Here is a 14,108-nt window from a genome sequence, read left to right as displayed (position 1 = left end):
TAAAAGTTCTTGTTATAATGCAACGCTCTGGTGAGTTTAATCGGCGTCGAAGATTTCTGGTCGCTTTACCTCCGCTACGTATCTAGTTTTCATTTTAGCTATTGACGAGGTCGACAAACTAGTCTTTAAAGTTAACAAGACTTGGGGGATATAAAATCGTGAGAATCAAGAGTTTAAATTTTTAGATGTAACCAAGGATCCGTTAAAGGAAACCAGTTGACTGCTTTAAAATTTAGGTTCATGACAAGTTTAGTTTGCCCAAAATATAGTAATTAAGTTAGTTTTAGTATAGATATAGTTAGCAATGTTAGATACTTATTTATATATTAAGTCGAGGAAAAGTCCATAAAATTCTAAAAAAAGATCAATAATTGAATATATTGACCACGTAATATTATCACGTATATTGACCACGTAAGGAAATGTGTAATTGTAACTTTATAGAATTACTTTAAATTATGTATGTACTACGTATATTTACAACTATATATATATCCTCCTTTCTTAATTTATTATTCAAAACGAAAAGCTCTTTCTCACACTATAAAAACCACATCCTGTCTTTTAATATATTTTTAGTTCAAGTATGCATTAATTATCATTCTGGCGATTATCCCTCTAACTAATTCGTGGGAAAGACTTTTTCCCTGGACCCTTTTAACAGACCAATAACAATTACTAATTTTTCCCTTATTCCCTAAAATGAAACATTTTGCGAATTTACTTTGCAAGATTTTCCCTAACTTTTATTGAGGAGCACAACGATTTCGTGTCCACTTTTATAGCTGTTCTCACTCTAATAATTGGTAAATAAATTTTGCACCCTCTTTCCCTGCTTAAGATCTGTTTTTATCCTTCCACTCGGCAACGACGTTTTATATATATATATATATATATATATATATATATATATATATATATATATATATATATATATATATATATATATATATATATATATATATATATATTAAAAATGATGTAATTGGCTAAATATTCGATATATATCGCCATACTCAATTCAAAACATGTTTCATTGGATACGGTTTACAGAAGGTATCCAATATTTTACTTATTTGTCAAGTGTTATATAATAGTTGCATGTAAGAATTATATAGATGATGGGGTAATACACTATAATTTATGATTGTCACGTAAGGAATTGAACCTCTCACGGTCTAGATTACGTATAAAAACAGACGAACCTTACTAACTGTTACTTCCCGAATTTGATGATTCCTGATATCTCGAAATATCTTGTGTTCATATTAAAGAATATGTAAACAATTTTTCTCATATCGGTCATTTTTATTATTATTTGCATATTGACGAATATGTAAAACATTTTTTTCTTCATTGGGCATTTAGTATAGAAAATTCAATGACACAGAAAAGTTGAAATAATGAAATCAATAGAAGGACAATTGTACGACGCAGAAAGCAAACTAATAATGCTCAAAATTATGAATCGGGATAAATTTTAGAGGCAAAACACAGACCCGTAATGCTCAAAATCAGGAATTGGGATAATTCTTGGAGGCAAAACGTAAACCCATAATGTTCAAAATCATGAATTAGGATTGATGAAGACAGTGTCGCCCTAAAACCTAAAGATATTTTTCTTTGTTTTAATGTGTCATCCAACTTTTTATGCCCTCGGGGAATGCAGCTAATGGATGTCCACGCTACCTGTCACATGCTGCTGTCCAAGCGGGGAGTAGGCATGTCACATCATCCCCCCCCACACACACACCATCACCTCGCAATCGTGAGATCAAGTAATATGATTTACCTCCTTTAAAACATCATTGAGATAGCTTGAGGTGCGCACTTAGCGTTCCCCCTCTTCTTTTTTTTTCTTCGTTTAATGATTTCACATCCCCTAAAGGAATATGTTCTATCTGGGGGGGGGGGATGATTAAAAGTTCGTTAATAAATATGAAGTCACAGCTGTGAAATGATTTGGTTTCACAGCTGAGAGGACACATGCAAAATGTTTTTTCTTTTCTTTTTACGATTTTAATTTGATGAAGAAGATTTGTTGTGTTGAATTAAGTAATTTTAAATTAATATTTTGAGTCATTGATTTATAGACTATGAATAGAATTGATTGAGCCATGAGCTTTTCCGTTTTGAAATGCATTTTGTGCGTTACTTCAAAGGCAGTGATAATCACGACCAAACATTTATTTTTGAAACAAAATGCATGATAAATAATGGAAAATATTTGGATAATTTTGTGATTGTTCTCAGTTTACACGGCTGACTATTTCAGACGAACCTCAAATAATAAGTTAAATAAGAAATATATGAATAAAAAAATTAAAATAAATAAATAAAAAGAAAAGAAAACCGTCATAAGTCTAATTCTGGTAAAAAAAATACGCCTAATATATTTCCTGTGGAAAGCTCGGCTACATTGACGTCTATTTTGGCGAAAAATGAAAGTTCTGGGAATATTTAGCTTCAAAGTGCGTCAGAATTGAAGGAACAATTCCATCCAACTAAGAGACGACATTGTAGATGTAGAGTCAGACTAAGGCAGGGCATACGGGGCAGTTGCCCTGGGGGTTCAGTTGCCCTGCCTACCTCAGAGGGGCCCCAAAATCGAATAGAAAGTTTATTTAACGTTTCCCTCTTTAATGAATTTTTTTTAAAAACAAAATATCACTACAGTGTAAAATCCATCAGTTTTATGTTGGCTTCTTCATTAATCTATAGTACGAACACAATCTACATTTCGTAAATCCATGGATTTTTAGGGCGTTATGCAGGTAAATTCTCGAAATTAATGTGCACAAATTTGGCCAATCAAAAGCCTGTATTTTTACTTATCATAAAATGTGATATGTTTACAAAAATACAGGCTTCTGATTGGCTTAATCGAGCCATCGTAATTTTGCAAATTCAGCTGAATTCCCACTTAATGTCAGCAAGGATCTAAATTTTTCGCTGCTTGATAGTAAACGCTTAATTTTTCGCTGCTACAAAGTTAACAGTTAGAAAACTGCATTCAGCCTGATGGACATAGAATTGTCAGAAAATCAATCAAATGGACAGAACAATATTTCGTCTGACCATTGGAGAGGGGGGGGGGTGTGTGCACTTTATAGCTATTTTAGGTTTTAGTCAATTTTCTTGTTATTTATAATTAGGTGAAAAATTTAAATATCTCCACAATGTTCTGTTCTTCATTACTGAAGCAGAGGGGAGCCCCAAAAAAGTTTTTGCCCGGGGCTTCAATTAGGCGAAGTCGCACCCTGCGTTGATGAAAGATTATTATAATCAGAAATCATCCAAAACCAAAAAAGCAGTTTTAGTACAGTCAAGAGTAGGACTGGGCTATAAATCGATATATCGCGACATATCGATTTAACGCCTACATCGGCAAACCGATACAGCGACTTTCATTCCAAGCGATGCATCAGAAATCTGATTTAAGCTGTCGAGTGAAGAAGACGATATAACGATATAGCGATACACGCAAGGACTTTCTCTTACGTTCCGATGCCAACTCGCGCTGTGGAAGACGATATTGTTTCGTTATGTTGAGACGGCCTTGACTGATGAGCGGTAGAATCAGAATCACTTTTGAGACCTTATATCGTTATATCACATGTTCGTTTTCGCAACTTCGCGATTTGAAATCGTTTCTTGTAGATTATTTTCAATGGGATTAACTTCGTGATCGCCGTCGTAACCTTGTTCTGAACGCAATCTATTATTGAAAAGAATTTATAAAGAAAAGTTTCTTCATTAATTAGGTAAGTTTTTTATTTATTTTCTGACCAAACTTTTTTTATATTTTTAAATGTGAAAATTATCGGAAATCTAATTTAAGGCACCCATAAGGAATTAAATTACAAAGTAAATAAATTTGTTAGGTTATTTTTTTGCTTTCTTTTAATTTATTAAAAACCTTTCGGATAAAACTTCTAATAATTTAATGGGCTTCTATTACTGATTTTAAATTTATAAATCTTGAGTTGTTTTTATTTTTAGAAATAAAGTTAAAACAAAACTTATTTTTTGGACATAAGTCAATAAACTTTATTTGTTCAAAAGAATTTGAAAAGTTTGCGAATTTTTTTCATTTCTTTTTTTTTTTTATCAATTACTACTTCGTTTTATTAGAGAGTAAAATCATTATTTTTTTTTAATTTTCGTTTTATATTATTAGTTAATTAGCTAAATATATTACCGAATATCACAATTCTTTTGTTTTTATTTTTAAGAATTTAATTAAGAAACTTTGCCTTACTTTGTTTTTCGTTCATAATTCGGTCATTATTTAATTTAATTTAATTATTTATATGAAATAATAATAAAAATAGTGTTTAAGAAGCATTTTTTTTTCTAAAATTTATTTAGCTCTTTGTTTTAAGCATACAAATAATTTTTTAACGAACTTATTTTTTAAATTTTGTTCCTATGCTGTTAGGTAAATATATTGATAAATTTCACTTTTATTTATTTTTTTATTTTTAAACTAAGAAATCTTTTGTTATTTGCGTGATCATTTTTAGAAAATATAACAAAACTTGTGTTTACTTCTTCATTAAGAATTTGAACATTACGATCGAACTTAATAATTCTGTAATTATTTGCGCATAATAGTACAAGCAAATATTGATTTGTTAAAAAAAGTTTCTTTTTTTTAAAAAAAAAAAATATTTTTAACACTTTGTTTTAAGTGTATAATGAATTTCTTAACAAGCTTTTTTTTTAATTTTTTTAATTTTCTTTCAATAATTTCAGCTAGATATCTTTATAAAATTCCCTTTTTATTTTTAAACTGAGAAATCTTTCAGCGAACGAAAATTTTAAGAAATTATTACAAATCTTATGCTTACTTTTTAGTTTAAAATTCGAACATTTTTAATTTTAAACTTCGGCTTTTAGTCAATCTAACTTTTATTTTAATTAAAATATATTTTGAAATTTTAAAATCAGCTTTTGTTTAATAACAATATTTTTTTTCATTAAGGGTGTTTTAGGGGTTAACTAAAATTAAGACTGCTTATACCTTATAAACGATAAAGAAGTGCAAATATTTCGTTCTGTATCTACACACATTTTTTCAATAAATATTTTAAGTAAGATTTGTACATCTTAGTCAATTTATTTAATATCTTTCTTTAGCAAAACATATATATTTTCAAATTTATAAATTGATTTAAATCAATATGCGTATGAAGTCTTGATAGAAATCTGACTTTCTGTGCCTTAAAGTAAATGAAATTCAAAAATACTATATCGCGATACATCGCTATATCGCGATGCAAAACTGACGATATATCACGATATATAATTTCTAATATCGCCCAGTCCTAGTCAAGAGTTAGTCAGCAAAGCAATATTAAACCTACCAATTAAAATGATATGGCATTAAATGTATCTATATGAAAGTAACTGAAGAAAATGGGTGAAATCAATGCAAGCACCTAACACGAAACTATAATTCTCCGTTGACAAAGTGCATCAGAATTGAAGAAACAATTCCGTCAAACAAAGAGACAGCATCCTTGATAATAGATTATTGCAATCAGGAATCATACAAAAAAAGTTTTAGTACGGTCAGAGTTAGTCAGCAAAGCAATAACCTACCAATTAAAATGACACGGCATTAAATGTATTCATCTGAACGCAGATAGACCTTAATGTTATGGAAATCGGGGATCTTAAACACACTAATGTAGCAATTGAAAAACAAAATGGGAGATATCAATTGCAGCACCTAACAAGAAACTATAACTCTCCGTTGACAAAGTGCGTCAGAATTGAACGTACTAACAAAGAGACAACATCGTTGATGATGATAATTATAATCAGAAATCATCCAAAAACAGAAACAGTTTTAGTGCAGTCAGAGTTAGTCAGCAAAGCAATATTAAACCTATCAATTAAAATGATATGGCATTAAATGTAACCACCTGAACGGAGATAGACCTTAATGCTGTGGACACCGGTGATCTTAAACACACTAATGTAGTAACTGAATGGGCGAAATCAATGCCAGCACCTAACACGAAACTATAATTCTCCGTTGACAAAGTGCGTCAGAATTGAAGGAACAATTCCAATCGCATATCTCCAATCAAACAAGGATACGACATCCTTGATGAAAGCAATTAATCACACAGAAGAAAAATACAGAGTTAGTTTCAGTTTCGATCGTGCTCAGAAAGGAGGAAATATTCTCGAAATGCAGTCATATAAATCACACATAACTGCATGAACCCTCACTTTAATGGGCACTCGCGATGTTTGAAAACCCTTCGTGACTGAGCGCCATTTTGCTTTAAATCGGCTCTTCATCTTGCAGGATCTGAATTCCATGTCTTCTGCTGGAATATGCATCATTGGATGGTGTTGCGGGGAATAAGAATGAATGGGGGAGACTGGCACACCCACATCGGTTTTATTGCAAGCAGACCTTCCTTTTACTCTGAAGGAAGTCCCCCTTTTTTGTAATCTTAAAAGGCGGACAAGATCACAAAAATAAATGCCATTATAAAACATTAATGTTAAGAATATTTCTCGTAATAGACGAATATTAAGCATTTAGAAATTTCTTTTTTCACAAGTGATTTGTTATCTAGCAATAATGGAGCTTATATGTAACAGATTCGACAAAATTTTAAAAAAATAAATCAGAAGTTTAAGTTGAGCTATGAACAATAAATTTCTAAGACAAAGATTTTTTTCTTAAAAAAAAAAAAAAAAAAAAAAACTTTATATTTTAACTAGCTAAGAAATATTTTTAGAATATCGTCTTCGTGTCTATTGCTTATATTCTAAGTCAGACTCTAAAAAGTAAAATAAAATAAAAAGGATGATCTGCAACATTACATTTTAACTCTTTCTCGAGGATTACATTTATTTATTACAGTAATGTCTCGGAAAGCCACCAGATGGTGCTCTCCCATTAATTCAATTACATATTTTTCTTTTTGCGTGTCATTATGATTTTATAATTTGAGGAATGTAAAAGCAAGGGGAAATGTCAGCTCTTATAATACTGGTTATCATCATATCATATTAAAGTTTGTTTTGTTTTTAAAATGTCTTGTGTAAATTTAGTTTGGACCACCGATCTATACTTAGTAATTCTTTTTAAGTAAGTCAAATTGAAAATTTTTTTTAATGTCAGTTTCGTCTTTTTCCGAACTATGTGTTACTGTTAAACACCGAAATTGGTAGTTGTTGACTCGCACCGGTGAATGTTAACATTCACATAGTCGCGTTGGTAAATGTCAGGAATATATATCAGTCTAGTTGCACACTAGTCATTACCCGGTATACATTTGTCCGGTATTCTCTACTTTGAAGCTTTAAGGTTCAGTGTCACTGCCTGGTATACATTCACACGGTATGCATCGATGTTTCTTTAATGTCAAGTGCCACTGCCCAGTATGCATTTTACCGGTACTCCGAACACTGATGTTTCTCCTAATCTATCCTCAGCAGATATTAAAATATCGAATAAATAGAATAATATCAACGAATAAATTAATATCAAATCGGATATAAAAAATATTTCTGGCATTCATCAAAGCGACTATGGGATTGCTGACATTCACCGGTGAAAGTCGACATTCTCTAGATTTCGGTCATTCACTGTAACATATGTATATAATCATAATAAATGAGAGCACGATTTCTTGGAAAACCAGATAATCTCCTAAAAAACCAATGGGTAAAAAGGAAAAAAAAAAGATCCAAGTGAAGAAAAGAAAAAAAAAGACTGCCAGATCATAAACAATCTGTTTACAGGCGATGATAGTTGTGAATCGGTGTTATTGTCAATGATAATTGTGAAAATCCAATAGATATTGTCAATCTATAAATTAAACCCATATAACATCCGCCAGACCCCTACCTATCCATATGACGCATTTATGATGAAAATTAAAACATACGTCCACTGGGCAGAAAATGTGAGATTTCAGCTAATATCGCCCGTAATGACAAGTTAAGATAAAGAAAGCAGAAATCAAAAGAATTCAACAGATAGAGGCAAGAATTAAACAAACAATCATTTATCTGTATACTACCATTATGCGTACTCATGAGACAGATTACCAGTATTCTAACATAAGGTATCGTTTCGAAAAAAGCGAACGAAAGCAACTTATACAGCAGTTGGAAAGGAGAATTCACATACCAATTATTATGACCACCTGATAGTTTTATGAAAAATGAGCTATTGCGCCACAATGTTGCCGCTAGAGGGCGAGATAGCTACAAAAAGAGAATGCAAGGCAAGCGAACCATCCATTGCACTTTGTTACGCTCGGAGAAATGGGCAAAAAACGCGATTTAACTGAGTTTGAATGCGGGATGATTGTGTGTCGGAACCAGTATCAGCAAAACGGTTGCTCTTGTGAAGTGTTCGAGAACAGCAGTTTTTAATGTGTACAGAGACAAGCAGTTGTGGTCGTCACAGGCTACTGAATGCTCGAACTGAAAGGAGACTCACCAGAATTGTCCGGTCCAACAGAAAATTAACAGTACGTCAAATAGCGAGGAATCTTAATGTAGGTGCAACTGAGAACGTCTCTGAAAGAACTGTGCTCCGCATATTGCCCCATATAGGCTATGGGAGCCGACGACCTGTTCGAAAACCTCTACTGACAGCCTTGAACAAGAGCAGACGTTTTCAGTTTGCAAAGGAGCATAAGGATTGGACAGTAGATGATTGGAAAAGGGTCATATTGTCAGATGAAACGCGTTTTCAATTACATCGTGAAGATGGAAGGGTTCAGCACGGAAGTTTGGATCCCAACTGTAGCTGTAGTTCAAGCTGGTGGAGGCAATGTTATGGTTTGGGTGATATTTTTTCGGCATTGCATAGCTCGTTTGATCCCAGTGGAACAAAGTCTGAATGCCCAAGGGTATTCAAGTATTATCGTAGATCAAGTACATCCTGTTATGTGAATGGTGTACTCTGCCGGGGATGGATAAATTCAGCAAGACAATGTTTCTTGTCATACAGCTCGTATTGTTGTCAGATGGTTCTAAGAACATGGCGGTGACTTTACCTTGCTTCGTTGGCCTACACAATCACCAGATTTCAATCCAATTAAGAATATGTGGGATGAGATTGAAGGGGGCATCAGACTGCTGGATCTGACGAAACTGAAAAGTGCTGTTCATCGGATATGGGGTCAAAATTCCCCAACCAACATCTCATAGAATCTATGCCAAGAAGAATTTGAGAAGTAATACGGGCTAAAGGTGGTCCAACAGTGTAGTGAGGGGGTGGTTATAATAATTTGGTCCCTCGGTGTATGTTCCCTAAGTAGGAAAAGAGGAAATTACATTGGTAAAGTCGAAAATGAAACACACGTTCCTTGTGTAGGAAAAAAATGTGAATCAAACTGATAGAGCGGAAACTGAGATATAAATTAGTAAGAGAAATACAGCATATTCAGTTGATAAAGTTAGGTCAGGTTATCAAACATAAGCCGCTATGTAAGGACATGAATGATTCCAGCATGCTGCATTAAGATGTTAGTGAGTAATTTAAGTAGATTATGTAGTGAAATTCCATACATCAACAGGTCTAATTTCATTGAGTAGCTCACAAAAATGTATAATAGCAAAAGGTAAATGATCACGAAATTAAGACATCTAAATATGTACATTACTAAACGAATCACCTTCGAATCACATGTCTATCTAATCACAGCGCAGAAATCCCATAGGGTATACCATTTTTTGAAATAAAATTCCCGACACGATTTTTAAAACGAAAAAGCAAACAAGCATCACAAAACTAGGAAAAAGTGAAGAGAGAGAAAAAGATTAGGAAGGAAAAAATTCTTTGCCACCAGTCAGTTAATAGGCAAGACTAACAAGGGGAGGAGGGGGGAAATAGGAAAAAGCTAAAAACAGGAGCTGATAATTTCTTCTTTTTTTCCCACCGAAAGAAAGGAAGAAGAAATTCAAAAAAGGAACGGAGAAACCTTTTCTAGATAATCTCAATTAGAGACGTGTCGCCGCCTCGTATCGATGAAAAAGATTCCACAAAGAATACAACTCAACTCGTCTCTTTTAAAAGAGGGACTTCTTGTTTAGTTTAGTTTCTGTCTGGGGAGAAGGCAAACACAGATGTCTCCCTTTATCCAAAAACCCTTTTTATATTGGCTAAAAAGAGAGGGAGAGAGAGTATAAAAATAATTTTCCTCTGATAGCATCTTTAACACTCGCAGAAGATTATTTCCCCTTTCAATGTTGATCATTCAATTATTATTATTAATATCTTTTTTTTTGCACATCCAATATTTGTTCACACTATTCATTATCACCCGAAATGTTTATGGAAAATATCTTTCTAAACAGTTAAGTAATATGACGGTTGTTATTTCTTACCATCAACTATATCTACATTTCGAAATGGATTGAATTATATTAGATCTATATTTGCTGTACATTAAATGCGGTACGGAAAAAAAAAAACGGATCACCCTGAATAACTTTTGATCTAATGATCGGATTATCACGTTCTCAGACAAAATGTAATGATTTGAAGATTTAAATTTAAAAGTGCTATAGCACATTGGTGCAGACGACAGGGTGCGCAGCCAATCTTTCAACAAAAAAATAAGCACATTCTAACTACTTTTAAGAGCACTAAAAATATTTTTAAGCACTATATACATTAACAAAATGCAAAATAATTTTCAAAGACTTTACATGATCATCATAAAATAACTAACTTCTGCCAAAGAACTATTTTTCTTGATTACATTAACCACCATAAAAAGATATATTTTTCGGTTCTATTTCAGAGGGAGGAAAAATGAAGTCGTAAATTGAGAATTTCTTGCAAAATGCAGCAGAGCATGATAGTGCAAAAATAATTCCCACTGAATCCAGCTGAGTATATGCACATGCGGACCCGCAAGCATTTCATCAAACATGTAAAATGATTGGCGCTTTCATACGCTACGGAAAGACGGTACGCCGAAATGCATTGTGTTTGAATGATTTGTGAAAACATTTTCGATAAGGGCGAATTAAGCACTTTTTAAAAACACCCACCAAAAAAAGCACCTTTAAGGATTTTTAAAAATAAAAAATAAGACCTTTAGGCACTTTTTAAAACGCTACGCACCCTGAGACGATATTTTAAGTTACGAAATCAGATTCCTAAACATACGATTTTTGTTTTTTGTTTTTGCTTTCTTTGTATTAACATACTTTTTTTTCGTCAGATTTGGGTACTTACCAACATTAGTTTAGTTAAAGTACAATGATCAACAGAATCTGCAGACGATATTGAAAAAAAAAAAAATCTATATATTGAAGCAAATAATTTTGTTCTTAGTGATAAATAAAAGAATCCATTATTGTAGTAACCTTTTTCTAAAACATTGGTTTAATACCTCACAATGAACTTAAATTTTACAATGTTTCTATCAACCACGTAAAATTGAAAAAAAAAAAAACCTTTTCAAATATTTAAGCCTAATTACAGACCAAAATATATTTTAAGCTCTAAATTACAGATACAATAACAACGAATTTCAAAAGAGCTAATTCAAAATTGCTTTTAAAATCTCAGACGGTCTACCTGGCATCAGGTATGTTCATCTGCAGTTGGTCACGACACAGGAGAAAACTCTAATTTCGGTAGTCTTCAATACATGGGCCATCCCCCCGAGCAACACTAATCATCATGTCCAGCTAATTGGCACTTGATTAATCTCCTCCTCCCCCTATGCCTGACCCAACTAGCGACCATCATTAGATTCGGTCAACTGCCAGCTTCTCTATTCATGAGAGTGTGGGTTGACCAGGGCGACCAGGTTATTCAATTATTCGTTCTGGCATGAAATGTTTGAAGATCGGGAGGGGGGGTTTCGTTCCTTCTCGGGGTGATAGAGGATTGTTGGTTGGACGTCACCAGTGAACATTCGAGTAATTTGAAAACAATGTTTGGAAAGTTAATGAAACGATGGAATAATTTCAGTCAGGCGTAAGATGGGATGCTAAAAGAACAATTTAAATCTAACGAATCCATATTGAAATTGCTTAAACAGAGAACTTCCTTATTCTATATTATCTAGAAATAGGAATTGAATAGAGTCAAATAGGAATTGAATAGTTCATCGGCAGGGTTCTTAATCTACACCCCCTTAAGAGTAAGAGGATGCTAAACAGTGCGAGAAGACTTTCATTGCAAATTCACATTCACTTACAGAACTTACTTACTATTCAAAGTATAAGAAATGTGAATTTAGCAGGGTGCGTAGCCAAATCTCTCAACAAAAAAGAAGCACCTTTCAAGCACTCTTAAATTTTTTTTAAGCACTATATACATTGAAAAAATGCAAAATAACTTTCAAAGACTTTACATGATCGTGATAAAATAAGTAGTTTCTGACAAAGAACTCTTTTTCTTGATTATATTAGCCACCATATCGAGAGATTTTTCGGTTCGAATTCAGAGGAAGGAAAATGAAGCCTGAAATGGAGAATATCTTGCAAAATGCAGCAGAGTTGCACATGAAAGTGCAATAATCTCACCGAATTAAGCTCAGCAGAAGTACACGCGGACTCCAAAGTATTTCATCAAATATGTAACATAATTGGCGCTATCATACGTTGCGGACCGACGGTACGCCGAAATGGATTGTGGTTGAATGAATTGTGAAAACGTTGAATAGAACCTTGCGTTAACCACGCTTCTGCATAATACGTGGGCAAAAATCAACATGGTAGAGAAAAAAAAAAATCTCATTTTCGAAAAGGGAAAATAAAGCACTTTTTATGAAATTAGCACCTTTATGGGTTTTTATAAAACGAAAATCGAAAATAAGCACCTTTAAGCCGTTTTTAAAAACGATACGCACCATGTTCAGGTGATGCCTAAAGATTTAAATGCTGAAAAAATATTTTTAAAATATCAAAATACAAACAAATTAAGGTAGGATTAATTGCGTAATCCTGATTGCCATAATTTGTTTGTATATTGTGAAAAACCATTTGAAACTTTACCTAAACTTCAACGGTGATGAAACAGAATTTACCATGAAAAGAAGAAAAATAGTAAAGCATTCTCTTAAGAACACATGACTAGCGAGTAAAATTTCTACAAAATGGAATGAATAAAAAATATAGAAGGGGGAGAGAACAGCTTTCATACATCATATACAGGTAGAAATTTTGGACAGAGCCATGTTATCCTGGACATTTGAACGATGCTATGATTCAACTCGGTTCAACGTAACTCTTTATTGCAGCAAATTTGCAAGCTTGCTTAAGGTATGAATGATTAGGGTGAAAAGTTTGACAGATTTTTTTCTGAGTGTGTGCAGTGAAAAAAAAAGAAAAAGAAAAAAAAAGGACCACTCTGATTAATTTTTGATCTAATCTTCGAACCTTCACCTTCTAGGACTTAATGGCTCGAGGGGGTTATCTCAAATATGCGAACTAATAAGTGCAGACGATATTTAAAATTACGAAATCAGGCACAAAAACATACTTTCTCTGAATAAACATACCTTTTTCTACGACGGATTGAGATTTTTGATCCTCAAAATATAGGGGGTAATCGCAATCCGGGAGGTGTGGTCCCAAAAGTTTGGTCAGGAGAGCGCTCTAAAGTTTGGACCCCTTAATGTTAATTTTATTTTTTGCGTAATTCGCTGTATCTCGAAAACTTTTTAAGCTAATCGAAAAATGTTTGCGCACGATTATGAAGTTCTTTTAAAGAAGCGGAAAACCCCCGATGTCAGACTTTAACGGATCAACCTAGTTAATTTTGCAGCTCAGATAGGATAGGTGCGCATTAACGGGTCTTGAAGTAAAGCGTGGACAACAGCGGTTCATGCAGAAGTTACACATATTTAAAAAAAAAAGATAGCTGTTCGAAAATGAATTCGAATTGTGTTCTAAAAGTTGGCATGGGCGAGTTCAAGATAAGCTTTTACCAATTAGTTTCCCGCACAGAAGATTTAATGGGCAACTAATAAAACCCAAATGCACAAAGGAAAAAAAAAAGTAATTTTAGGAAAATAGTTATTTTACGAGTCCCCACATGCTCTTACTGCCAATCTCCTCAATAAAAGACACATTCATGGGAAACTTGGCCCGGA

At 33.2% G+C, this 14,108-nt stretch overlaps 2 protein-coding genes across 3 annotated transcripts in view; one reads left to right on the top strand and one right to left on the bottom strand.

Moving 5' to 3' along the window:
* The window catches only part of LOC107449704 (semaphorin-2A), a 328,119-nt gene that overhangs the window by 62,469 nt on the left and 251,542 nt on the right, over positions 1-14,108 (bottom strand). The window lies entirely within an intron of this gene.
* Positions 1,850-10,311, top strand: LOC147807378 (uncharacterized). Its single transcript, XM_087168462.1, has 3 exons — positions 1,850-3,331; positions 5,340-7,344; positions 7,402-10,311. Exon 3 carries the CDS (start codon positions 8,415-8,417, stop codon positions 9,036-9,038), a length of 624 nt encoding a protein of 207 aa, XP_087024588.1. The 5' UTR covers positions 1,850-3,331; positions 5,340-7,344; positions 7,402-8,414; the 3' UTR covers positions 9,039-10,311.

Source organism: Parasteatoda tepidariorum, chromosome 7, assembly GCF_982258835.1.
Source record: "Parasteatoda tepidariorum strain Cologne lab strain chromosome 7, Ptep-v5.0, whole genome shotgun sequence".
Classification (NCBI taxonomy): Eukaryota; Metazoa; Arthropoda; class Arachnida; order Araneae; family Theridiidae; genus Parasteatoda; species Parasteatoda tepidariorum.
The sequence above is the reverse complement of the archived record's forward strand: the minus strand, read 5'-3'. Positions and strand labels throughout refer to the sequence as shown.